The 27,369-nt window shown below is 48.1% G+C and overlaps 1 protein-coding gene across 1 annotated transcript in view; it reads left to right on the plus strand.

Moving 5' to 3' along the window:
* The first annotated feature begins 491 nt into the window (after window positions 1-491).
* Window positions 492-27,369, plus strand: part of ADAMTS9 (ADAM metallopeptidase with thrombospondin type 1 motif 9) — a 77,329-nt gene continuing 50,451 nt past the window's right edge. Inside the window, 12 exon segments of the mRNA XM_080605705.1 lie at window positions 492-1,005; window positions 1,008-1,466; window positions 2,826-2,985; window positions 15,224-15,510; window positions 16,427-16,510; window positions 16,613-16,734; window positions 17,117-17,157; window positions 17,280-17,385; window positions 19,048-19,194; window positions 20,064-20,205; window positions 20,484-20,588; window positions 24,529-24,674. Of these exon segments, the coding sequence (XP_080461831.1) occupies window positions 814-1,005; window positions 1,008-1,466; window positions 2,826-2,985; window positions 15,224-15,510; window positions 16,427-16,510; window positions 16,613-16,734; window positions 17,117-17,157; window positions 17,280-17,385; window positions 19,048-19,194; window positions 20,064-20,205; window positions 20,484-20,588; window positions 24,529-24,674 (1,991 nt within the window). The 5' untranslated portion in view covers window positions 492-813.

Here is a 27,369-nt window from a genome sequence, read left to right on the forward strand (position 1 = left end):
CTTTCCCCCAGGGTGCTGAAAACTGGCCGGCATAAAAATAACCCTGCCCGAAGCTGCTTCAAGTGCTTCGTATCTGCCAAACGCAGGAGACACCAAATGCTATAAAAAGTGCCACACGTGGGCTTCTTCGCGTCCGTTTCTTCGAGCCGTCTTAAAAAAAAAAAAGAAAGAAAAAGGCCAAGTCGGGTAAGAAAAGCCCTCTTAGCTCCCGGAGGCGGGGGGGCGATGAGGTTCTCCCTTGCCCCCGAGCCCCCCCGCCCGCCCCGTCCAGGCTCGGGGAGCCGCGGTGAGCGAGGGCTTTTCTCGGCGAAACCCTGCGATTCCGGCGTTCCTCGGGAATGAAAGAAAGTGACATGTTAGAGAGGGGAACAGGGGGGCGTGGGGGTGGGAGGAGGAAGGGCTGTGCTTGATCCTACAGGGCGGGCTCTTTTCTCCTTGCTTGATCTATGGAGCCCGCCCCCTTAAATTGGCTCCCGGGAGCGCCCCGTCCACCAGCCCGACGGGGGGAGAGGAGGAAAGGAAGGGAGGGAGGGAGAAGCAGTAGGCAGGCAGGCGGCCGGTTGCCCCGGCCCGGCCCGGCGGTCCCGGCCCCATGCGCGGCCCCAAAAGCCCCGCGCCCCGCCGGCCCGCCCGCCCCTAACGCCGCCCGGCTCCGGCAGCGCACCGGGGGGCGGCGGTGGGGGGGGGGCAACAACAACAATAAATAAATAAATAAATAAACTAAGGGAGGGGAAAAAAAAAAAAAAGAGGACGAGAAGAGCCCGACCGCCGCAGGGGGAAGGCTGCGCTCCTCTGAGGACAGCGCTCAGCACCATGCATCTTGCGCCGCTGGCGCTGGCACTCAGCACGCTCTTCATCGACGGCTTGAGGACGGCAGCGAGGAGGCAGAGGCTGCACCCCAGGCAAGGTACGGGGCAGCGGGGATTTGGGGCTGGGGGGGCACGGAGGGGGGATGCTGGGCTGCCGGCCCCGGGGGATGGGGGGCGGGGGGGGGGGGGGCGAGGCGCTCGGCCTCTCCGCTCAGGGGTCTGTGCCTCCGTTGCCTTGCAGCCAAGCTGCTGGAGAAGCTGAGCGAGTACGAGATCGTGACCCCTACCCGCGTGGACGAGTTCGGCGAGCCCTTCCCCACCGATGTCCACTTCAGGAGGAGGCGGCGGAGTGCCGGCGCTGCCCCCGACGCCTGGACGGCGGCTGCTTCCACCACCACCTCCTCCTCCTCCTCCTCGTCCTCCCCTAAGGCTCACTACAGGCTCTCCGCCTTCGGGCAGCAGTTCCTCTTCAACCTGACGGCCAGCTCGGCCTTCATCGCCCCCCTCTTCACCGTCAGCCTCCTGGGCGAGCCCTCCGCCGAGCAGCGGCGCCTGTACGCCGAGGCGGCGGACACGGACGTGAAGCACTGCTTCTACCGGGGGCACGTCAACGCCCGGCCCCGGCACACCGCCGTCATCAGCCTCTGCTCCGGGATGGTAAGCGAGCCCCTGCCCGGCCCCGCCGCGGCGGAAGCGAAGAGGAGGAGGAGGAGGAGGAGGAGCAGGGGGAGGGAGGGTGGCTTAGGAAAGGATGGGGCCGGCCCCTTGCCCCCGCCCCCGGCTGGGGCTGCGGGATGGGGGCGGCTCGCTCACCCCGCGCTGGGGTTTCGCCCGGCCCCGGTTTTTTTGTAGCCCGTCGGGGTCAGGGGAACGGGGTAAGGACATCCAGCTCCGCGGGTTTTGGGGCAAAACTGCCCCCCAGCGGCACCCCGCGAGGGAGGGAGGAGATGGTCGGGTGTAGGGAGGGCGGGGAGGGCACCGTCCTGCAGCACGGGGTGCTGGTGGGGTCTGGGAAGGGGTGGCTGTGGGAGCCGGCAGTGCTGACCCCAGAGCCTTCCTGCAGCTCGGGACAAGGGCATGACCCAAGGAAAGAGGAATATAGGCTTTATTGCAGCCTGTCCTAGTGTCCTTCTGCACCTGGGAATGTTGGCAGAGGGATGAGCAGAAGCACCCCAGCAGTGCTGGTCCCAGATCCCTCCGGCATCCTTGCACCCCAGGGTACCGGTGATGCACAGGAAGGGATGTGCCTGTCCCAGGTGTCCCCCTGGGAGGTCCCTGCCTGGACCAGGGGCTGCCCTGGGTGCGTGAGCCCACACAGCCCTTCAGCCCTGGGATCCATCCCGGTGCAGCAGTGCTGCCCCACGGGTCAGGCTGGGGGCTGAGCCAGGCTAGCACACGTGTGTGGCTGGGCAGGCCTTCCTCCCAGCACCATGTCCCAGCCACCAGCCCTGCTTCCCAGCCTAGGATGGCCACAGGATGCTTTTTGTCCTGGCTGTACTTTTCTTTTTATTTTTATTTCTTTAACCCACCAAATCACATTCATACTTAGGTGCAACTCGGAGCACTGGTGTCTTTTCGTAAGCAGGGGCTACGCTGGCTGGATACCTCCCTTGGATCCTCACGTGTGAATGGAAATCCTGTTTCAGGGAGAGATGCTTTATGAAAAGCAGCACAATGTGGTGGGGCTGTGCTGATGTGCCTTGCAGCACCGTGTCCCCTTGGGCAGGAGTGGCTTGGTCACTGGCATAGGATCTGGCAGGCATTCCCCTGCCACGCTCCCTCCTACAAATTAGTAGCTTGCTTTTCATAAGCTTCAGCAGGACAGCTGCAGGAAGCGGTGCAGCCTGGTGGGGGTGTGATCCACGTGATGGGAGCTGGAGCTCCAGCCTTGCCTTCGTGGGGGTTGCTGCAGACCCAGCTAACGCATCTCCTTGTTTAGTGCTTGCTTTGGGTAGTCCTGCTCTGGGCTTGTCGTTGCCCAAAGCTGACTGCCTACCCTTCTCTGGTCCCTCTCAGCTAGGCACTTTCAAGTCTGATGATGGGGACTATTTTGTCGAGCCGCTGCTATCGCTTGAACAGGAGTATGAGGAAGAGCACAATAAACCACACCTAGTCTACCGACACCGGACACCTCCAACCAACTCTTCAGGGGACAGGCAGACTTGTGATACTCCAGGTACTCGTTTTGTTTCTGCTCTTAATGACTTGGCCCTTATGAAAGGGAGCTAATTTGCAGTAAAAAGTCACCAGGTTCCGGTAGGGCAGAAGGGATGTGAAGTCGAGGATCCTTTTAGAAGTGGTACGGCGTGTGTTAGGAAGAGGCTCACAGTGGTACTGCTGTCCTGGAGAGACGTGATGCGCCTGTGCTTTCTAGTAATCAGTTACAAGGAAGTTGTGGTCAGGAAAAATGTTATGGTTTCCATTTCATCCCTCCTGGCAGGAGATCATTTGGGCTGTCTCGCTGTAAATATCCCACGAGCCTTTAAACTTGCTTTCTGTCCCCACCTCCATGTAATTCCTAACCATCCTAATCTGATTTGCTCTCTGTCTGAAATTCTGTGTCTGTCCTTTTAATGACATCCTTCTGTCTTGGTCTTGCTGTGCCCCTGGTCCTCCCTCCCCAGGTCTTAGTGCAAGCTTCAACGTCTTGTTTCTTTCTAGTGGAAATGAGAAGGTACTGACACCAACCCTGGCAGTTCTGCCCTTATTAATCACTTTTCCATGGTTCATTTTCAAAGGCTCTTTTTTTCCTCGTGGCCCTTCCTCCACCAGCACCGTCTCCTGACCTCTTCGCTCCCTCTTTCTAGTCTTTGCACATATGAAAGAGCACAAGCCTTTTCATCTCCCCTTCACGTGCCTTGGTGAGCAATAGCCTTGCTCCTACTGTCCCTATTATCTGCAGTGGCCTCCTGCTGCTCCCTGCCTCGTTGACTTCCTGATTTTCACAACTAATCCTCTCCTTTGGCAGCAAATACCCAAGTTCCCTCTGAAGAAGCTCACTCCTTCGGTCTCCTGTTTCACCTGCTGTTTCTTCCTCTTCCTTTGGCCTGAAGCTAGATCCACAGAAGCTTTAGAGCCTAAGCAGAGTAGACCTTGACTGCCTTCCCTTGCATGGGCTGAGAGCTGCTCATGTGCTGCAGAGCAGGTGGAGCTGCTCGGGGAGTAAGAGTACCACCGGAGGAGAAGCGTGGTGCCAAACTTGGCCTGCATTTAGCACGTGTGACTCATTTGGCACCCGTGACTGTGGATCGTGGCCATGCTGTTGAGCTGTTGGTGGTTCAGCTAAGTCAGAAGCTGCTCTGGTGCTTTGTGACAGTTTAGAGTTGATTCACTAGGAACATGTGTTTCTTCTCCTAGAAGACGTGTGGATATGTGTCCACATACAAACGTGCGTGCTGGGGGACCATGGTGCCTCTCACAAGGCTGTTGTTGTCTGTTCTTCCAAGGGTTGCTGCTGGACTATGCCATTCTGGTTTCTCTCTTCCAGCTGTTTCTGCTCCCTTCTTTGAGATCAGATGCAGGAGACTCAGAACAGTTGGAAAGAAACCCGGAATCTGGCACAATTCATCAGTAGCCCTTGGAGGAACGGAGCAGCAGATCACAGGACTCATTGAACCAAAGGTAGCTGGGAGGGCTCTGACAATCGTTTTGTGGACTTGACTCTGTGTAGCCCATTGTATTTCATCCCCTTTATGTCTCGTAGTTTTCATTACTCTTTCAGATCACAATAACAATACTCAATAGATGGTATTAAGTACACATACCCATGTTCCTCCCTTTTCCAGCAAATTTTGCCTCTTGCTTGTCTTTGTTTTCTTTCTGTTTTCAGCTCCTTCCTGTAGTGGAAGGAGGAGGTCTTGCCTCTCGAATGCAGGTGTAGGGGGTTCCAGATAGCCATGATCGCCTTGCTTTCCCCCCATCCTCTTCCCCTCCATCCCTTCCTCCTCTTGTGCTATTGTTCCTGCTCCTGAAAGGGAAAGCTGCTTCGGTTATACATGTTTGGTGAACAAGTCTTGATCGCTTCATTTAAGGAGCAAGTGTAGAGTAGACAATGGCTGGTAGAGAGAAAGTATCTCGCGTGCCTTGGGAGCAGGGGGAAAACACAAGCTCTAGCAGTGCTCACACTTTTGGATGGGATGTGTCTGTCACTTCTATCAGAGAAGAATGGTTTTGTGAGAGTTTGGTATCACTGTAGGGCGTTGTGTGAACCCAGCCTTTTGTCAGAGCAACGTGTGAAAAGGTGCGTTTGCATTGCAGGCTTTTCCTGGCAGAGATCTTAATTTGCTCAAAGAGGAAATTCATGCGAGGGAAGTCTTAAGTACCCACCCTGCAGTGAGCAAGGGAGAGCACCTTGCCAGGCAGCGGTGCTATTAAGAATTGCCTTCTGATAGCGTTCTTCCTGGAAATGATTAATAAGCAGCATACTGTGTGCCCTTGCCGTGATGATGTAATTATAGACTTCTGGTGGAATTCAGTAAAAGTGTCCCTTGCGAGCTGACTGATAGAGTAAAAGCTTTCATTTCCAGCAGCCTCCCTTGCGTTGCTTTTAGTTTTCAGCATCCTCAGGTCAACGTAGAGAAATAGGTTTTTGATTTTGTTAATTTTTAATTAGCAGTTTCTGGTAATTGTTTAGGTACCCTTATACACAAGACACTGCAGATGTTCTGGAAAAAAAAAAAATCTTTCTCCTCTGGATGCTGATGGATCTCAAATGCAGGCTGTGCTCTGCGTATAAACCTGTGTAGCACACCACTGGGGTCTCCTGGCAGTGCACTTCAGCCGTCTGGTGTATAGCTCAACAGCTGCAATAAAAACTTTTGTCAAAAGTTTTCCTTGGGGCAATGGGTAATGTAGTTTCAGGCATAGGAAATGGTGCAATTTCTCCTCCTTCCCTTCTTTTAGTTACTACCGTGAATCAATTTGTCATCTGGTCGAGGATCTGGCGGAATAATTAGCTGTGTTTTACTGAATAGCCCTGACGGGATGAAGACTTGGCCAGGCAGCCTGCGTGATGTCACTAGGTGCAGCGCCGCTACCACCCATTGCTTCACGATAGCAAGCTCTTCCGATCCACATTATTAATATCTGCTCTTTTGAGGTGGAGGAGGAAGAGAAAAGATATTCAGATCCTAAAAAAGAAAGCGGAGGAAGTTGCTCATTGCGTAGCTGGAGAGCAGGGCTTTCCTGAGCCCTGCAGAGGAACCATCTGACTGGGATGATAAAAGACACGGAGCTGCATCCTGGGGTGATGTGGATGCTGTCAGGAGGCTGGCCTGACCTCCTGCCAGGAGCACCCTGGTGAGACCTTCCCGCTGGGTTCCACGTGAAAACCCCCAAGGTTTGGTCTTGCTCCCGGCCTTCCTTGCTCTTGCAGTGTTTTATTTGTGTGAGTGCAGAAGGGGCTCGGATTTGCAGCCGGGCGTTTAATTGCAAGGCGTTAAAGCTCAGGAGGCAGCACCTTGCTCTCTGGCTCCTGCAGCAGGCATGGCAGCTCCGAAAAGTCACGGCCCATGTGCTTGTTTGGGCAAGGAGGTGGAAAGAAGCTCTGCGTGTGCGAGTAGTGTTCAGAAAGTGGCCGTAATAGGCACAAGACAAATTGGCAGTGGGAACCAGGTCCTGTGGCCGAGCTAGCGTGGCACAGGCATAATCAGTAATATGTCACTGATTTTCTAGTTGCATTAATGAGTAATTTGTAATAGATTACCCTTTCGTAGTAACTTTAACAACTTTCACCACTGACCGCGGCACTGGGGAGTCACCAGAGCAGAAGGATGGTGCCGCCCTGAGTCTTGAGCAATCCTGTGCCTGGTGCTGCCAGCTCCATGGTTGCAGTCCTGTTCCCGCGTGCTAATTAGCACCTGCCCGCTCAGCCCTTGAGGTGGTTGTTGTCTCTTTCCCATGCCACCCAGCTGTGTGGGAAGGCAGTGGTGGACCCGTGCTGCAAGCAGGAGGTGGTCCTGCCGTGTGATGGGAAGGGGTGGCCTGGTGTTTGTAACTGTGCCGGTGGTGCTGTGGCCTGAGGGACCCAAGAGGGATGCGGTGGGAGTTGAATGCCATGGCTAACGCCTGGCTTTGTCCCTTTCCATATAACACCGTTTCCTGCCGTGAGCTCTTGGTTCTGTCCGTGCTCTGCTCGGAGGTGTGCACCAATGATTAGAAATGGCACCACTGGAGAACAGTGGTAGAGCATACCTGTTCTACAGACCATTTATTTGGGTTATATAATGATTTTATAGAAGTTTTGAGACACAAACTTTGAATGCCTTTTCCACGGGACTCAATGTTGACACTCCTGTGAGTCACGGAGCCCTGGATGCTTTGCATCACGCTGTTGGGTAAAGCTGCTTCACATTTTTTGCTATTTCTTTTGGACTGTTTGTCTTGCCTCCAACCATGTTCTTGTTTTGGTTTTCAAGTCTTTAATCCGGTGGTATTTCACGTTGTAGGTGTCTGGTTTCCAGGCAGGTCTTTAGGCAAATTCTGTACTGCTGGGTCTCACGTAACTGTGGGGCTGCAGAAGAGCTGCGGGGAGGTTTTCCTAAGCCTTTGCTTCCAGGTTGAAAGATCCTTGAGCTCTTTCAGAAGTCTGTTTAAGCTGTCAGCTTTGCTTTTGGCTTCAGGGTAATGCATTGACTTCGTTCTTTCCCTCAGAAAAGTTTTTCATTGTAAGGAAGCGGATTGTAATTTATAGCCAGCGAGTAATTATTTCAGGTTTCCTTCCCTCCTGAAAACAGCAAATGAGAGAGTTACGTCACAGATCCTGTATGCTAATGTAATTAATTCTATTTCTGGCCTCCCATTGAGGTAGTAGAGCAGTAACAGCCAACTAGTACTGGTCAGATGGGCCTGGGATGTCCGACACGAGCTTTTCCCATACTGACTTGGGAAAAGGGATCTGGCTGCAATGTTTGTGCTATCTCGCTGCGGTATTGGCAAGTGAAGTAAGTTTTTAGGCAGACTTCAGTTTAAAAAATTGGATCACCTACACTGATGCAGATCCCGTGATTGCAGTTTTGTGTGAAAATTTCGAAGTGTTGGAAGCAAGGCGCGGGCATTTTGTTGTTACTCTTAGCACTGAAAATATGTCAAAGATCCACTTGGCAAGAGAGGTTAATTCTGTAACAGTGAGAGACCAACACCGGGACTAAACAAATTATTATTGATTTATTATTGTTTTGCCATTTAGACGTGGTAAATGAACAGAATTAAATTAATCTCCTGAAGTCAAAACGCATGTATAGATGTATGTGTGATTTGGCAACTACTTTTACATTGCCTGTGTGGATGTCAGCTGAAGAAGTGGGGTGGGCAAGGCAGGGAGCTGTTACTGCGGTACTTCCCATCTCAACCCCATGGCATATCCTAATGAAAGTTAGCAGGCTGAGCAGTCTGTGGCTTTTCTTCCCGCGTGCCTGTATTGTTACTGCCAGCATCTCCGTGGCTGACCATTAGGCCAAGTTTCTGTCTTTCTGATGGGATATTTCCTCTCATCTTCTACGGAGTGCCAGCAAAAAGATGTGTGGTGGTCTCAGTGTTGTTTCCAGCTGGCATGGGAATTCCTCAATTTGGGGTATTGCTAGGCGTGAGTGTGAATAATATGCTGGTATCCTAACTATCCTGTCTTCTCCAGGGCAAGCATACAATGCTGTATTGCTCCTCACCTGATGCAAAATTAGGGGCAGGTCATAAAGCTGGCAAATTTTTCAGTGGTGGAGTTATTGTGACCATGAGAACATGGTCTGCCTTGGGTGTCAATCTGCTGGAGAAGCCGTGTCCTTTGTGAATGACTGATCTGGCTGTCTGAAGTGACGTTTGGCCCCGCTGTGTTGATGTGCTGTAGGCTTTCCACGTGTTTGTCGTCTTCCCAGATTCAGTAGCATCATTCCTGTGAAGATGAACTTTAGGCAGGTTTTGGAAGATGCTGGAGTTTGAAAACACTGTGTATTCTGCGTGTTCGAAGTGGCAACATCCACAATGTGTAATCAATGACTGCTGTGGAGTCTCCGCTGCCTGCATGAATCACAAAGCTGTACTGACTTGGTAAATCAAAACAAGAAAACATCTTTGCACCAAGTCGTTTATGCAAGAACCATTGTAATAGGTGTAAATGAGTAGTTGTCAGTCACCATGGCTTTGTTTCAATATCTTAAGCCCTGGCAAAGGCAGCTTTGTGAAATCTTTGTTTTGTTGCTGCAGTCACCAAACAGGAAACGTGTTTATTCAGAGTGATGCAGGAGAGTCTCTTGCTCTAATGGTCTGCTTGTGGTCTCATTCAGCTCTTCTGGTGTGGCATCACTGGCTCTGGCTGGTTTCCTGGCAGGCTGAAATGCCACTGGTTGTGTCTCTGTGGCTGTGGTACATATTGGTTTGACCCACAGCCTGGCTGAGATATGTCTTTTAACTGATGAAACACTGGGCTCAGTGTCAGGGTGATTTTTAAAGGTATTTTTCAATGTTTTTTTCTAGTCATTCTACAGGGTCGGTTTATTTTTCCTCCTGAACCTGTGGGTTATGGAACTGGTACAGGCGATTTTCAGCACTGTAACCTTGTCAGCCATTCCGTAAACCAATTCTGTATCAGTTCAATGATGCTTTTGTGCCCTGCAGTTATTTAATTATTTTGTCTGCAAGATGATCTTGAATCATTTTCCCCCCACATGCTTAACTCGCATGTGCCTTAAAAAGGCAATTTATTGTTTTGTTCATTAATCTAGTTTCTGTCTGCTGTGCAAAATTGATTGTTTTCATGTACAACTTTTTACCGTAGGCAGAGAAAAGTTCTTTAAAGCTGGAATGCATCTTCTCATGCATCATCAGGAAAGGAAATGTCTAGAGTACGTGTGGTCTTTGGTGCTCGGATGGTGTAAAAACAGCGAATATTTTTCTTTCAACGGGAAGTTGATTGGTGCTAACCGCAAGCCCGTGGTTCTCAAGCTGTCTGGTTCAAGCAGCAGGACAAAAGGCAGGATCCAGCTGAGAGGTAGAGGTGGGTTCAGCATCTCTGCTGAAGTCTCCTGGCCTCCTCTGCAGCGTGTGGTCCCTTAGCAGGGCTGGGGGGACTGCTCTGTCATGCGGTGAGGAGCTTGGAAAAGGTTTCACATGCTGGGCAGTTGAAGTTGAGGGTTTTGTAGAAAAGGCATGGATTTTTGTGGGGAGAGGAGCAGGACCGGTGCAGCTTTGGAGCTAAGAGCCACAGCGATGGAGAAGTTTGGGATGGCTGCAAGCTTAAGGGGACACCAAGACGAGGGAAGACAGAGGACATCTGGGAGATGAGTAGGATCCCAGACTGGCAGAAATGTCGCTTGGAGGAGGCCTGGAGTTCACCTAGGTCGGCATCCTGCTTGGTTTGAGCAGGACTTGGCAGCGCTGCACAGCCAGCCCTGGCTCAGCTCTGCTTCATTGAGCCCTGACACCTCCAAGGACGGAGCTGCGGAGGGTGAACGGAGATGGAGCTGCTCCTTCTGCCATCACCAGTGCTTCATCGAAACTGCTCATGGGACTGCTCCATTGCTTGCTGGTCTTTCAAATTGCAGGCTGTGGGCTGGAAGCAGGCACTGACTGCAGCAGCAGGTGCTCCTGGGCACGGATCCTTCTGAGGATCCTGGCTTTGCACCTAGGAAGCCACTTAATAGTGTAAGTGCGAAATTCAAAGGGAAGGAGGGAAAGGAAATTATCAAGCAGGTATGCTTGGGTAGCAAACAAAAGTTTCTCTTAGCAGCAAAGAAAAAAATTTGTTTTGAAGGTTAATATTTTTATTCTTCTGGAAGAGGCTCGGAGGGAGCTCTTGTGTGCCAAGGTTATTTCCTAATTCAAAGGGAAGTATGAATGTGGAAAATTAAAGCTTCCCTTCTTCATTGCTCTAATAATGGCACCTATGAAAGGTCTGATATTTTACTGCATTTTCATTAGTACCAACCATAAAAGTTTGATTCATGTGGTTTTGTCCAGCTCTCGCTCATAAAGTTTGAAAATCTACTTGATTTCTGGCGGTTATGTGGTGCAGATTAATTTCCATTTGAGCACTTTCTGGTTTGGGGATTAGAAAATCAAGGAAATTTTCATTTTCACCCGTAGGGCAGAATGCCCTTCTCTTTGGATCCTGGCTGACCTGGATCCTTCATTTCTCTCCTGGTGCGGGTCATTGATCTCACCTCTACCAATAAAGGCTATTTTCCTTTTCTGGTGGTGGCAGCAGCTCTGGATGCAAAGCCAAGGGGCAATCCAGAGCGAGAAGCTGCCAGCAGCAAAGGGTGTTCTGCTCTGGGTTGTGCTGGTTTAAGCGTGGGGTTCCTGCCTCCAGCAACATGTCCACAGTAACAGAAATGAGCATTTGTCCACCTATAAATTCATCTGAGATGTATTTGTAGATAAATCTATAGATAGAGATATATAATGTATTGATATAGAATGAAAATGGAGCTCCTGCTTATATTGCAGAACCAAGGCTAGAAAAATCCCTTGGTCCAGTTCAGGACCCATGGGGGTCCTCAAGAGGAGGCAGTTTCCATCCCCTTTCTTGGCAAGAAGAGCCTAGTTGGATGTCGTCCAATCGTGACCTCTGCACGTAGAAAAGTCATTTTGTCTCTTGCATCTCCTTTGCAGGGGTGGCAGCTGCTTCAGCAACCACTGTTGTAGCCTCTACAAGCAGCAAATTTGGGCAAGCTGACTGTAGCCAGGCCTTGTACCAAAGCATCAGGGCAGGGTTTGCTGCTGTGGTTGTGCTGGAGCCAAGGGAGGCAGGGCACGTGCTGCCCGCAGGGAGCTCAGTTGAATTTTGATCTGCTTTATGAAGGTGTGCAATAAATAATTAACTCCCAAACTAGGGTGTTATCATCTGCAGGGCTGGATCAGAGCAGTTCTAGGAGCGTTCTGGGCCAGTCACAGAGTAGCAAACTTTGTGTTAAAAATTCTAGGTCACACGCTCAGAAAACTCACAAGAGTAAGCTGATTTGAAAGGACCATGTTCCTTTTCTAGCAGGGAGAGGTCATTAATGTTATTAGCTCTAGAAATAGACATTTTTTTCCCTCTCCTGCTTTTTCTCCTTTTATTTTTCCCCTGCTATGTAGAGCTCTCATGAACTTGGAGCTGAACTGGAATTGCTTTCATTGTCACATGTCTCATTTAATTGTGCAAATTGCTTTCTATTCCAAGGACAAGTTAATGCAGAAATGGAAAGGATTAGAACTATTGGGATAAGCTATCACCCTCTCCTTTAATTTTTGGTTTTAGCATAACAATAGCTACTATTTCAAAAGCAGTCCCTGGCCCTGCCCTGTCACCCTTTCATGCAGGCAAAGTGCTCGTGGAGGGCCTGATTCTCCCCTACCCTCTCCTTTGGGATAGTCCATTAATCATCAGGATTCATCCATAAATCAGCTCAGTGGGCTCAGGGCTGAGGCATCTTAAGCAAGCATGAGCAGCATGTGTTGGAAGATGCCATCAAGGAAGGAATATCCCTGTCACAGTGAATATCACAGGATCAGACCTCTTTTTTAAGTTTCACATAGCAAAAAATAAACCAAGCAAAGAAAAAAAGAAAGATCATATACCTTCAGGTGTGTCTAAAGACAGTAGGACTACCATGTATTGTCTTAGTAAAGCAAGCAATAAAATGGGCATTACTCCAGCAGCCTTTTAGCCATCTCATAAATGAATATTAACTGTTGAATCAGTGCATAGACTAGCCTAGTACTTGAATTATTGATCTGCAGTTTGCCTGGTTTTTGAAGTGTTTGTCTACTCGTTGGGGTTTTGTTTTTTCTGCAAATTAAAGAAAATGTTTTGGTACTTAAACCCATCCAATTACTGCCATGTGTAGGTAGATGTTTTTCAGGTCATTTGCAGAGGTTGGGAGCTTGCCAAGCAGACCATTTTGCTTCCTGATTTCTGTTCACATATTAACATGATAGGGGGGAAAAAAAAAAGCAAAAGCATGTGGAAAAATATCACACCCGTTTTTGGTGTTCGGTGTTGCAATGGAAGCTGGCATCATAAGACTACAGTTTTCTTGTATGATGTGAGTTTTTCACTTGTGCTTAATTAAGCTGCAGTAGGACACGCCATTGAGTAAAAGCGTTTGTGTTGTGGCCATCGTTAACACAACGGCAGAGAGCAACAGCAGAGTGCTGGCAGTCCCTGGGTGCGACTCCCAGTGAGGCTGGTGGGAGTTTTCATGCATGGGTTGGGAGCAGTACACTGCCATTAGTGTTTAATCTTTTACAGGTGAATGTGCACCATCTCTGAGTGTAGTTACACGCAAGATGGGTGAAGATAACAGCTCACTACTATCAAAGTCCAGGAGGGGCTTGACATGAAATGTATCCCCACTCGCTTGTGCTTGGTTTTACAGTAACTAGGTTGGCAAACATACTGTGCGTGACCGGTGTCCAGATATCATGCTGTAAGTGTTGGAGTGACTTCATACGTGGGAAAAAATATGTTGGGCTTTGAAGGGATGAGTTGTGTGTTGGAGAGAGGAAGCACCATGAGACCTGTGTAACAGGAAAAAAAGGTGTTTTTTCCTGTTTTTCCTGAGCAGCACAAGCCTGGTAAATAGGAATTAATTTCTTTAAGTACCTCCAACATAATGGGTGCCTCTTCAAACCGTCTTTTACACTTCCCTCTTTTGCAGTCCTTCACACCGCAGCCCTACCTCCAGCCTCGCTGCAGCCCCCTTGTTGAGCATCTCACAGCCTTTAACGTGTTTGTTCGTCGAGTGGCCGATCCCTCTGGAAGTCAGTTATTTAAGAGGGAAATTTAAGTGTCCAGCCAAGGGTGCAGAGAGGAGGCACGTAGCGTGTGGGGGACTGGGTGAAGGGCTGAGGTCAGCACTTTCTCCCCTGTCTGGTCTTCCTCTCACCTTTAAGTTATTTGTATGCACGGTTGGCTCCCCGCGCTGACTGGCACTGCACAAGTCGGGATAATGTCACGGTTGCCCACGAAGCCATGCCAGCATGAGAGCATAACCTTGCCAGCACAACGGCATTGATTAGTGCAGAGGAACTAGGGCAATCCAATTATAACCACAAATGCCATTGGCTTTCTCGAATTCTTACTCAAATAACTGTGGACTCTCTGCTGTATTAAGGTGGTCTGGACTGTATCAAGAAAGGGGAATTCACAGGGCTTAGGTAGTGCAGAGTAAATGGAATTTAATTCTTAAATGCTCCATCGCCTATGTACATGTGGGGGAAAAACAATATTTTTCAGATGGCTAGATGCTGGCCAACCCCTTTTGCCTGCCTTGATGTTAGAGAATATATTTCATATTTCTTTTTTTGGAAATTATTACCAAATATCCTAGGAGGAAACCACACATGAGAAATAGCTAAGAAGTTTCTTATCGTTTAAATCTTGTTTGAGCATTGAATATTCCTTTGTTCCCTAATATTATGCTTCCTCTAACCTACTCACTGGGTCAGATAAGGAAATGTGATATTTTTCACCAGCATGACTAAATTAAACTGAAGCTACAAAGACTGTGTGAGGGTTGTAGCCTGGAGTCTTAGATGAGTAGTTCAGATCTGGCTTTATATTAAATGCAGAAGCGAACAGACTCTTGTGGATGAATCACATTCAATTAGCAACTTCCTATGATGAAATGATTAAAAATTAAGTGGCATCAAATAAGACTGATTTTGCTCTTATATTTAAATAATGCTATAATTACATACTAATCAGATGGTAAATCTTAATTGTACACGTTCCATATGTTTTATTTGCCTGTTCTCCCTCTTTGCTTTGCCGTCTTTGTGTCAGCATGGAGTATATTTTCAGGCTGCTTTTATGTTTGGCCTAATTGAATATCAAAAGCGGTATATGTGAAACTTCCTGAATTCTATTCTTTAGCCAGTGGCAGCTGGCTATTAGATGACCTTTACCATTCCTGTAGCACAGAATAATAAAGGGAGGGGGGGAATTGAAGCCCAGCCATGTTATTGTTAGAGACAGAAATAAATCATATATAATTGCTTCACTATGAAGGCCAAATCCTGCTGTCCTTCATGCCTGAGTTAGAAATACAGGATTTGGACCTTTGTTTCCTGCGGTTTCCTGGCCACCTTGGACGTGCCCAGAATCCTCACGCTGCCGCCACGTTGGCTAATTACCCTCACCGGGCTCGGGGCTAGCGGAGCCACTGCAGCCCGGGCTCGGGGCCTCCTGCATGGCCACGGGATGGCCCTGTGGTTAGAAAGCCCTTACCTGAAGTGTCATTGGCTTCAGTCTTTAAGAATTAAAGACATTGGATTATGTGGTAGGCTTCCACACAAGGCTTCTCTTTTGGTTATTTGTTTAGAGCAAGCCTACTATGTCTTGGTTGAAGTCAATAGGTATTTTGACGTAAAATGCTTGGGATATTAACTCTGCTCACTCCAGAATGTACTTTATATTTGCGTCTGCTTTTTAATTGTAGATCATGAACATAGTCACAAAAAGAACAAGCGGAAACACTGGAGAAAACAGTGGGTAGACAGCAGCATATTTTCTGACATGGAGACATTAAGGAACAGCCTGGAAGTGAATTCATTTTCTGCGGATGGCAACAAGACCGGGACCATCAGTGAAAAGAAGAGCCACAGAAGAACAAAGCGGTTTCTCTCCTACCCTCGGTTTGTGGAAGTGATGGTGGTGGCTGACAGCAGGATGGTCGCCTACCATGGAGCTAATCTACAGCACTATGTCTTAACGTTGATGTCAATAGTGAGTATGCAGCTGCGGGGAGTGGGTTCACCCCTGGTGGCCAAAGAACTTCTTTTCTGCCATGTTCTTATGCGAATACCATCAGTTTGCCTCAGCTAGGTGTAGTTTAAAGCTCGGTAGAGCTTGGCTGGAAAGCGTCACTTGGAGTCTTCTTCCTTCCCAGACCCATCACGTTTCCTAACCTTTCCCACACCTCTCCTTTTAACGTACAGATTGTACTCCTTTTTTAGGCCCACATCAAATAGCAGCTGAATTAAAAATGTGCTTTGAGGACTGAGCCTTCCTAGGGATGGATGCTAGTAGGCTATGCGCTTGCTTGGCTTCCCTTGCTGTTAAAGGAGAAAGAGATTGTGATCACTTTGGTCCTCAGAACAGTGCTAGGGTTGGCTTTCCAGGCTGAGCACAAGCATTTTAGTAGCTGCTGGCAGTAGGATGCAGTAGTGCAGTCCCTGGACAGCTCTACAGACACAAGGTGACTGGAAGGGAGCATCCGACCCGGTCATGTCCCTGCGGGGATTCTCATCCTATTTGAGTGCAGAAGCACATGGATATCGTGGTCTAAAACTATCCATGTCAAAATGAGACACTTGAGAGAATAAGCTGCTCTTGACAGTCTTGGTCAGTGGTCATTGGGTCTTGGAGCAGAATGATCCTGTAATTTGGTGATGTGGTAAAGCAAAGGGAAGTGTTGGGTTTCTGCAAAACCACTAGTTTGTTTCATATAAAGTTGTGCTGCTGGCAGGAAGTCTCTCCAAGGTGTGCAGCGAGTCATGGGTACGTGTGGAGCCAGGTAGCATCAGGGCACAGAGCAGGGCAGAAGAGCGACTCAGGAGAAAAAAGGTTACAAGTTGGAAAACAAGCAAGTGTTGTCTTATTTGTTTCCTTAAATAATTCTGAGTGCTTCTTCTTAAAACAGGTGGCTTCTATCTACAAAGACCCAAGCATTGGAAATTTAATTAATATTGTTATTGTGAAATTGGTCGTGATACATAACGAACAGGTAAAGGAAGTGTTTTTCTTCTCCATCTGTTTGACGGTGACATTTGTAGCAAGCCTTGAGATGAATAATTAAATACCTGCTTTTATGTGTATCGCTTTTTAGGATGGTCCTGCAATATCTTACAATGCCCAGACAACATTAAAAAATTTTTGCCAGTGGCAGCAATCCCAGAACCACCCTGAAGGGAGTCACCTTCAGCACGACACGGCCGTCCTTGTCACCAGGTATGGTGGATCTTCTCATTAAGACCATGGCCAGTCGCGTACCAGAGGCTGTGAGCACGTAATATCTGTAGCTGTGCGAAACGTTCAGTTTTTGATGTGGGTGTAATCACATGCAGTTGTGGAAGCAGTGTAACTACGAGCAGAACTGGGATAACGTGTCCCCCAGGGCGGTAGATGACTCAGGTTCAGGACTGCCTAGGGTCTCAGTGTGTGTGAAACCCCCTGGTTGGGTTGGGCTCTGACAGGGCGATATGGCAAAGCAGCACAAGAAGGTCTGCTGGAGGACCAAGAATTACTTTGTGGATGTTTTTTTATTATTGTGCTTGTACTTCATCGCACTGTCGCATTGAAAACTAACGTGTCAGGTCTGTTCTGCTTTCAGACAGGATATTTGTAGAGCGCATGACAAGTGTGATACTCTGGGTAAGGAAAACCTTTTCTTTGTAATTTAAAAACTTTTTTTTGTTGTAGTGACAATGTTAGTTGCCTGTGCTGAACTGTGGGTGATATTTCCTTTTCTATTGTGAACCTTTGTTCCCTCCTAGGTCTGGCAGAGCTGGGCACTGTCTGTGACCCCTACAGGAGCTGTTCAATTAGTGAAGATAACGGACTGAGCACTGCGTTCACAATAGCACATGAACTCGGCCATGTGTATGTTTTATGTAAATACATTTACATTTAAATAGATTGAGATTTATGCTAGCTGGGACTTGCCAGCCAGGCTAGGACTCAGTACCTGCTGAGCCTAAGTATTTGAGAGGAGATAAATATACTTGGGTAGAAGGCATACCACTGAGGAGGATTAAGCCATGGTGTGACTTGGAGGCAGTGGAGTGCTGTGGAGCTTATCCAAGAGCAGCAAAAACAGCAGATCCACATTTTGGGGAGGATAAGTGACGGTACCCCAAGCTGGGGGGGAAGCTAACAAAATATCCCTGGATGCAGTGGGGAGGACGAAGGCGAGGGACACGGGCACAACTCACCTGGCCTTTGGGACTGAAGTCTCCTTCAAGAACAGGTCCTCAGCCTGCCACCACAACTGTACATGGGGCTGCTGGTGAAGCAGCAGCTGTGGGAATTGGGGGAGTTACCCAGGGCGTGTGGCAGTTGGTTGGGATGTATAAATGAGCCCAACCCACCTGCTGAGCCGTTTTGTGAAGGTAAACCTCATGCTACTGACATGCCCTGAAGCGATGCTGTCATTGAAGATTCACCTCCTCCAATGGAAATTTCTTTTAACTCATTTTGATTTCAAGAATGAATAATTAGAGAAATCATTTTAGGTCACAAAGTTCCTTGTCCCTAGGTACAGCCCTCTTAGGCAGCTGTCTCAGTCCGAAACCACCTCCTGCCTGGTTTTGAGCGGGAGCTGTGGGTGTGGGATGGACAAGTACCCAGGCACAGATTGCTCGTTGTCCTAAACTCCCTTTTTCTGCACAGAGGGCTGCCTGAGATGTTCTATTTCAAATCACAGTAGTATTTATCTAAATGAGATTTCCCAACAGAAAGACCCCCAAGGACTTCCCCACACCCAACCTGTGGCTAATTCCCTCGCTAATGCTGCCCCAGAGCTGCTCGAGGGGTTAGCGGCGCTGCCGAGCAGGACATGCCTCTTTGCTCTTTTGCGGGGAGCAGAGCGGCAAGGTGGTTCACCGGAGGTAATCTTAATGGGATGTAAACTCCCCAGCCTTCGAACGCAGGATCACACCGGGTCATTTCCCCTTTTCCACTTCAAACAGCAAAGCGGTTTAAGCCGTTCTGTCTCCGTTGCGTATTTGCCGCATTCCTCAATGTGTCATGTGCTGCAAGCTTCATGTGGGTTTGTGCTGATACTGATGCTCGATGGCACTTTGTAAACCTGCCACATAGAGTATAGGAGCCAAGTCTGTCCCCAGTGCAGCCCGTTATACAGCCAGCACAGGGTGCTGCCTACATACGTGAGGGACTTCGGGCTCTGGTTGTCCGTGGGCTCAAGTCATCCCTCTCCTTTGCAGACCTATTCGCTGATCATCTCTTGTCTCTTTGGTTCAATTCCAGAGAGGTTGTATTATTACAAAGGTGGGGCCAGGTGCCTGCCTGCAGGGCCAAGCCCGTCAGCCGAAAAGGAAGCCCCAGCTGAAATCGTGTCTTACCCCAAAAAGGACCCCTAAAGTCCTTAAAGGAATCATCTATTTTTATGCTGTAATGCCTACCAGTAGCATATCTGTGGAAAAATCTTGAGTTTGCTTATATTTAGTTCGTGCTGTTGATCTTTCTACGCTAAATACTTTGTAATTTATCCAACTGAAGCTGTCACTGCTGTGTTTCTCTTAGGTTTAACATGCCACACGATGACAATCACAAGTGCAAAGAAGATGGAGGAAAAAATCAACAGCACGTTATGGCACCGACGCTGAACTTCTACACCAATCCCTGGATGTGGTCAAAGTGCAGTAGAAAATACATCACTGAGTTTCTGGAGTAAGGCCTTACATCTGTGTGTGTCGGGCTGTTTTTACATGTGCATGTGTCCCACAGGGTTCATCAGTTAATCTGAAACCCTGGTGTGCAGAGCTTGGAGGAAATGAGAGGGATTTGTGTGTGCACGCATCCTTTACGTAGGGCAGGAATGCAGCCCTGGCATCCAGTCCCTGCCAGTTCAGCCTCGTGATAAGCTGGCAAGGACTGGCCTCTCTAAGGGGAGGAATAAGTCTTCCCCCATGGATGTTGCTTTTAAGGAATGCGTGTTCTCCTCTAACCTGAAGAGTGAGTTTTCCAAGCCCTGTGGCCCAGATACGGAGCTGTGTTTTGGGAGGCAGATTGCATCTGCCTTTCTGCTCCACAGGTCAAGAGAAAGCCCTGGCACTAGTCCATCGTGGAAACACTGTTGAAGGAGCCCTCGGGTCAGTTTGATGCACGGTGATCGCCCATTTTGCCGTGATGCCTTTCCACAAGTTGTGGTGGGGAACAGAGCAAGACCCTTGATGGTGTCCTGGCAAATCCAGGAGCTCGGTCCCTTAGGTGCTTCTTCTGCTAATCAATGATTTTCTTCCTAACTGTGTATCGGTGCTTGCTCAGCAGCTAAGTGCAGGTCGTGCACGCTCAGACATGCTTTTGCCAGTGTAGCTGGCTGCATTATGGTAGATAGTTGTTAGCACAGCATGAGGAGGGGGTGGTGAATGGGTAAACGGCCTCCTACACCCCTGTGCTAGAGCCCACAGCAGTTGTTGTAGCATGTTAAATAGGGCAAATGCGGTGTCCGTCTGCCCTAAGGCTAACTCAGATAAAAAGCAGTGGGTTCTGGTCTCATCACCTCCTGTTTAATGCCATTCATCTGCTCTGTGTTGTAGCACTGGTTACGGGGAGTGTTTGCTTGATGAACCTTCATCAAGAACTTACGCCTTGCCTCAGCAGCTTCCCGGGCTGATTTATGATGTCAATAAGCAATGCGAGTTAATTTTTGGACCTGGATCCCAAGTGTGCCCCTACATGGTAAGTGCAATTCCACGCCTAGGTCTTGCTGGTGTTGCCAGAGCAAAATAAAGCTCCCAGGGTTGGGTGAAGAGGGCAGGGGGCTGGTGCGAAGGCTGCTCCCACCAGCTGGCTGTTGGCTCCGCTGGCTGCAGAGGTGGGATGAGCCATCAGGTTATCGTCAAGCTTCTGATTTAAAGATGAATCCTAGGGGGATAATTTCATAAAGGATTCTCTATCCAGTAGGGCATATGGGAAGAATTTATTTAATATTTTGATGTTTTCAATAACTTAAGCAGATGCAGTGCCGGCGACTTTGGTGCATTAACATTGACGGCGCGCACAAAGGATGTCGTACCCAGCACACACCATGGGCTGATGGGACAGAATGTGAGCCTGGAAAGGTCTGTAGTACCTGGTGTTTTGTCCCTTGTAGTACATCTCCTGTGTCTGTCACAATCATCCTAATCCCAATGGCTGAATGGGGCACAGCTTCTGCCTGCAAGTGTGGAAGTCCAGAGCATCTCCGTGTGTCTTAAGCCTGGTATGCAGGGGTCAACTCTACCCCTGATAACATGATTAAAATTACTTGGTATAACTTTGTTTAAAGCAGGTATTCTTTTTGGAGTGCTTCTGTTAGTTTTTACTTTAATGCCCTTGAATGAACTCTTGATTAAACTTTTGCAAAGCTTCCCTATGCTTTTATTAGAAATTTCCTGTGTGATGTGAGTAATTAGTAATTTTGCATAACGTAAATTTGCCAACTGGCTTCTCGGCTTGACAACTTACGAGTAAAATATAGAACTGGTTGACATTTTCTGTATGGAACGGTTTTGGCAGTAATTCATAGGAACTTTCAATTTCTGTGTGCAATGTTAGCTTCCAACTAGTATTGTGGTTTCTAGAATAAGTTTTTAGTTTTCAGTTGTCCAGATCTCAAGAAAAGTAGCTGGGAGGATTTTTTTTTCCTTTTCTCTTTTATTGAGTTGCTGAATTTTTTTTTTTAAAATCCTAACTAGTTTTCTAATCCTAACTAGAACAAACAAAGGTTGTGGATCATTTTTTTTGGAATTAATCTTTTGCTGCATATATATGCCTGAAAAATCATTTGTTCAACAAAACTTGACTGATTTCATTCAAAACAACAGGCACTGTATCAATTTGCCTTCCTTTCTCATGGAAAAGAGCAGTCAACACATTTGTTTTTGTCGTTGAGAATGTGCTTTAGAGTTGTGGTTGGAAATCCTACTCCTGCGATACCCTTTGGAGCCAGTGACACACCAATGTTTAGGCATCCCTGGAGTCTCCTTGACTTTAGACCTTGTATCTTCAACTTCTCCATTTGTGAGTGCTGGTCGCTGCTGGAAGCTCAGAAATGACTATTTTGAGGCTGAAAATCTGGGCTGCAGTTTTTTTTTCAGACAAGCATTGTTACCCTCAGGTAGGGACCAGAGCGATGTTCAAGCATCTGCAGTTCAGCACATTAGCACTTCCTTGGAGTTAGCATGCATTAGCTGAGAGGTCGTGTACATCTGCATGGCTCCTAAAGCCTATGTAAGGGAAAACATTTCACTCCACAAATTTAGCCAGTCTGACAAGGCTAGACAAATTTAGACAAATGTGACCTGAACTTCTCAGCAGAGAGCGGAGGGGCTCTTAAGAAAGGATAACACAGTCCAATCATGCTTAGGCGTTTGAATGTACTCTCAAAAAAGGCTTTACGGAGTAATTCTTATATCTCTGTGTTGATCTAATTCAAGCTTAAAGTTTGGATTGTCATCAACTCTCTCCTCCTGAGTGTTTTCTTGGGCTTGTAAAGTGCTGAGGTGTGAGTCTGGAGTGCTTTTCCTTGGAATAAATCACTATTTTGGTACTCTGCTGTGGCCAGGAGCCCCATCAAACTGCTGCTTGCTGACTAATGCCTTACTTCAAGTCTGCATGTTTAAAGTCCATGATATATGGGTTGGCAGATGGAGAAAATACCATGCCTTTTTTATGGAGATATCTTTGGAAATGAGGGAGCCTGAATAGCTAAGAAAAGTCTGGCTAAAACTGCTGGGATGTCGATTTAATCAGGCTCTAAATTTATTCTTAAATCAGGGATACTAAAACAACATGGGAGCGTTAGCTTATGCATATTTTGCATGTGAGGACACTGAATTTGATACCGCTGGCCCAAGGAATAAGCTCAGCCTGGCGTTCGGGTGAATACCAGTCAGAATGGTTTACTGTGTTTCACAGCACCGGTGCGTTACGGGCGAGAAATAAATCACCGTGCCACAAAGAAAGGAAATAAAGAGGGTCGTAAACTCGGACCTCTATCTCTTGCGGTTTTCAGGTTTGTTTAAAGAATGGCAAAAGAAGAGTAGACGGGTAGTAATCATTTCTGTCTCCTGCCTTCTGGGCAGCAGGTAGCGTATATGTTATGCATGCATGAAGCTTCACAGCACTTGTCTGCCCCCTGCTAATCTATTCAGCCAAAGTCAGCCCATGGATGGGAGCTGGATTTGGTGAATTATCTAGGACTCCTGTGGCAAGACAAAGGAAAGGAAAGTCTGTTATAGTGTCTCCTGTCCCTGCTATTGCTCTCCTGTTCAACTTTGTGTCCGTTTTACTTATTTTGAACTTGCTCCAGACAAAACTCTTTTATTCTCTTCATTGTCTGATCTGTAAGCTCATAGGAAAGAGAACCCTGGCAGACTTTTTAGTTTTCTGTTGTAATTCAACATAGAAATTATTTTTAAAATACAAAAGGCATGAAGGCTGCACAGCCAGACTATTCACAGCGTGGTTCCAAGAAACACCATTGCGTTTCCATAAGATAATCTTGCTGCTTATTTAAAACAGCTGCTCTTTCTTTTTTTTTTTCCCACTTGATTTCCTATCACCCTCAAACCCCCCAGTTCTGAATAAAATCAAGAGATGTAGGTGATTTCCTGGTTAATTCTCAACCATGGGATGGGAAACGTCTAAGTCACGTCACGGTCCGAAGGCTGTGTACATTCACTAGTTAGCTATTTGGTCGTCTTCTCTGGGTCAGTGGTGCCAGGCATGACTGCGGTTATATATTTAGCTGGGAGCATCAACATTTCTGCAAGAAGTTCCCCGCCGGGACAGCTCTGCTGTATTGATGTTGTGTGTTTCTGTTCATTGGTGATAGCTGTTGGACCTCTTTGTCCCTGCGCAGGACTGGCACAGGGGTCCCCATCCCTTAGCTTTCCCTAAGGGGCTTCATAAGGATGTCTAAAGAGGGGTGAGCTCGTGGTGTGTCTTGATGCAACTTTGTTCTGGTGTTAGTGAAGGGGATGGATAAATGCAGCACATCAGTAAATGCAGCCCCTTTGCCATGAAGATCTTCAGGTGTGGAGAAATACTGCAAGGGAATATTTTAGTGATACATCTACGTGTTTTCTTCTTTAGATCTCAAACTTTTTCTAATCTGTGAGCAGTCAGCAATGTTTGGGCTTAACAAAATTGCAAAGATTTAGGCGTTCGCCAGCAGATAGGCATGTCCATGGGTGTCAATCTGCATTAACGAGAACTACTCGCTGGGAGTGAAATGCCATTTTTCTATCCATCCATTTCAATCAGCAGCGCCAAAATGTGGCTGTCCTCTAGGTATTGCCTGCCCAGACGTCTGTGTAGTTGTGCTAGCAAACACACCCCAAAGAAACACAACTTATACCATAAAAAATCAGGGACAGGGGCTTGCCGAGATAATTTAAACCAGTTTTCCAAACAAAAGACAAGGGTTATAGCTGGAAAACGCAAGCACATACCAGGCTTTGGCAAGTCCCGTGTTATGGCTGAGTTTAAAAAAAAAAAAAAAAGTAGTTTGGACTGAGAAATTCATTTTTCTTCTTTTAATTTGCCCTTTGGATTTAGAAATTTCCTTTCTCTCTTCTGTTCTGGGCTCTGCACAGCTGTGGAGAGGTTTGCATTTTTTCTCTTCTTTTCCCTGTGGTCTGTCTCCTCTCCTGACACTCTGTGGTTCCCGCTGCTCTCCAGGAAATCAGATAAGCAGCTTTTCCAAACGCCAGCGCCGTGAGCACTGCTGTGCTGTTCGGCACCAGCAAACAAGGGAGTATTTGGTGGATGCTGTTGTCCTCAATCCTCCTTCTGTAAATCACTGCCCGAGGCCATCCCGGTGTGTTCACTCTGTTATAACTCTTGGATTTTTTTTCGAAAAAAAAAAAAGGAAGGTGACAGAAAAAAGTAAATGAGTTCATTCTTTTTCATTGTGAAATTGTTCTTGCATTATGAGTTTTGGCGTCAGGGCTGGTCTCTGGCGCCCAGCTGGTAATGGAAAGGTGATGCAACCCTTCCCCATCTCTCTGCATGCAGCACTGCCGCTTTGGGATGTGCGTGCCCAAGGAGCGAGAGGCGCCGGTGGTGGATGGAGCCTGGGGGACCTGGAGCCCTTTCGGGACGTGCTCGAGAACCTGCGGCGGCGGCATCAAGACGGCCATACGGGAATGCAACCGGCCCGAGTAAGTGCTGAGACAGGGACGTGCGGCTCTGTTCAGGGGCAAAGTGTGCTAAAAAGGGACCCATTCAGTGGGGGGGGGGAAAAAGGAAGAGCTGTTATATTTGCATTTATTTATTGCCTCCTGTTTTCCCAGTGGGTACAACTGGGGTCCTGCTTAGTCCCAGCGGTGTTTTTCTTTCCTCAAAGTTTTGGGTCAGAAAGATGCTGGATGGAGAGGAGGAGTCTGGGGATAAGATATGCTGCATTATTTACCCATTTTTCACCATTTCAGCCCTGCTTTTGCACCTATTCCTGCAGGCCAGATCTTTTACGTGGTTTTCTACCATTTTTCTCCTGCTTTGGATGTTTTTGCAGCTTTTGGTTGCTTTCGCAGCTGATCCTTTATGCTGGTACTGTCAGCTGGTGCAGACTAGCAAAACCTCAGTTGAAATCTGTGCCCTATTAAAAAGTGGTGCTTGAAAATGTTTGCCATCAGCCTGGAATGCAAAATCCTGAACTATTTGAAATGGCAGGGAATTTGGCCACGGGCTTTGAGGAGATGAATGTGTGGCCTGTGAAATATTAGTAATGGGTTGAGCAACTGGTATGAAAGCAGGGTGTTTGCACAAATTGTGAACTGTGCTGGTTTCTCTGTTTCCTTTTGTCCCCCGAGAGCAAGAAGGGGTGGGCAGGATGCTTTCTGGCCTCTCGTCTGGGGCAGAGCAAGGTGATGGAGGGCAGACAGCTCAGTGGCTGGCTGGAGGAAGGGGCTGTGTTTCCTCGCCTTTGGTGTCAGACTGCTTATTGCCGAGGAAATTGCCATCAGCAGCGTGACGGCTTCTGCATCCCTCTGCAAAACCTGCTACGAGCCTTTGAAGCCCATGCTGGAGGAGTGCTGATGGGAGAGTTTGTGCCTACGGTGACAGTGGCAGCAGGGGCTGGCTCAGCTTGGCTGGGCAAATGCTGAAAGGGAAGAGAAATGGTGAGGCTAAGGGAGCCGGACACCAGCCCGTGAATTAAAACAACGCCGAGGAACACCCAAGTGTGAAGGAGTTCTTGTCTCGCTGTGCTGAGTCAGCATGTGCCATATGGTCTTCCAGTAGCCATGGATACACAGAAATGAAATACCTTTCTGCGCACAGAAATAGCTGTGCAGCCAAAACTTCGGATGCTGTCAGTGAGATGTATTCTTGCTTTTTGGAGCAGCGTCTGTTTGGACTGATAGCTTTCCTGATAGAAAATCTCCTTTATCCTAAAGGCTAGCCAAAGGATTTTAAACTCCATCTTCTTTTATAGCATCTGTTCTGTGTCTTGGTGTTTTATGAGGCACATTGCTTTGCCTGGGACTTTCAAAAACATCTATATCCACTAGGCACCAAGCTGCCTGTGAAACCCCCTGCGCTTCCCACTGTTTATTTTCCAGCTCCTTGTCCTGAGCCATGGACCTGATGCTGGCCCCTTCTCGAACCCTTTGGAAGGGCTCTGCAGGGAGCCATCTGCTGTAGCACCGTGCACGCAGCTTTGTGCCGAATCTGTTGTTTTGTCCCAAAAATTTGTCGTCGTAGTGTGGGCTCCCACTATCCTCCCTCCTGTTAGCGTGGTGCTGCTGAGATGATGCAAGTGAATGAGGCGAGAACAAAACATGCCTGCCTCTCTTGTTTTTCAGAGTACCTCAGAAATGTACAGAGCAGGTCTCGTCTTTGCTTTTCCTGCTTTGTTGAAAGCAGCAAAACCAACCTGGAGTAATACTTTTCAAGTCTTTTATATTCAAAGACTGTTTCCCCTTTTTAAAGCTTTTTCTCTGCACCGGAGTCTGGGGTGGCATCTTGCATGCCAATAAAACATTATGCTAAATCTGGCATTCAGAATGACCTCCCCGTACCATGCTGCAGCTCCTGCCTCTGTGTGTTGCTCTGACACCTGCATGGCTGAGCTCTTTGCGGGGCTGCAGGAAGCTGTGAGCCTCTGGAAAGGAAGCAGGCAGTGTTTGGACACAGGTTTAAGGAATGTGTTCGCTGACCAGACCAGACCCATCCCACCAAGGGAGCCCCTTGGGAATTTGAGGCTGGATGGTCCCGACAGAGCCACGGGCTGCAGCACGTCACGTAGAGGGTTTGTGGTGCGAGCCCTGCTTTCCAAGCAAGGCATAGCTACAGAATTACAGGGGAAAGGCATATTTCTCAAAATGTCAATGCCAGGAGCCCCGTGTTCAGGAGTGCCTCTCCGCATGGGTGAGCGTTATCTCTGGATGCGAGTTGGGTCACGTCTGCATTTTAGTCCATCACCAAAGTCTGTACCTGTGCTGGGAGCTGTCTGAGCTGGCCGTGTGGGCACGTGTGGGGATGAATGAGCTGGCAGCTCGTGTCCTAAGGCTTCTTAGGATGCCTTGAAGGAGACCTCTAGCTGAGGGGTCAGCAAAGCAGGGCTGCGGAGTTTTTAAGGGGAGCAATGCCAGAATGGATGCGGGTCCGTACTGGCCATTACTTGATAAAATAGATGGGTCAGAGATAAGGGAAATCAAGCCCGAACAAGGAGGTTTCTGTGTGTGCACTGCTTCCCTCCCATCTCCGCGGTACGGTGTTGATGATCCATAAAAATACTACACAGCGCTGAAGAATCCAGCATTTCTTCATGGCACTAAAAATTGATGGTATATGAGGCTGATTTATTTTTCAGGGTCAGCTCTTTTTGTTTACTCAGACTCTGTGAAAAGCAAT

This window comes from Anser brachyrhynchus, assembly GCF_964034855.1.
Source record: "Anser brachyrhynchus genome assembly, chromosome: 10".
Classification (NCBI taxonomy): Eukaryota; Metazoa; Chordata; class Aves; order Anseriformes; family Anatidae; genus Anser; species Anser brachyrhynchus.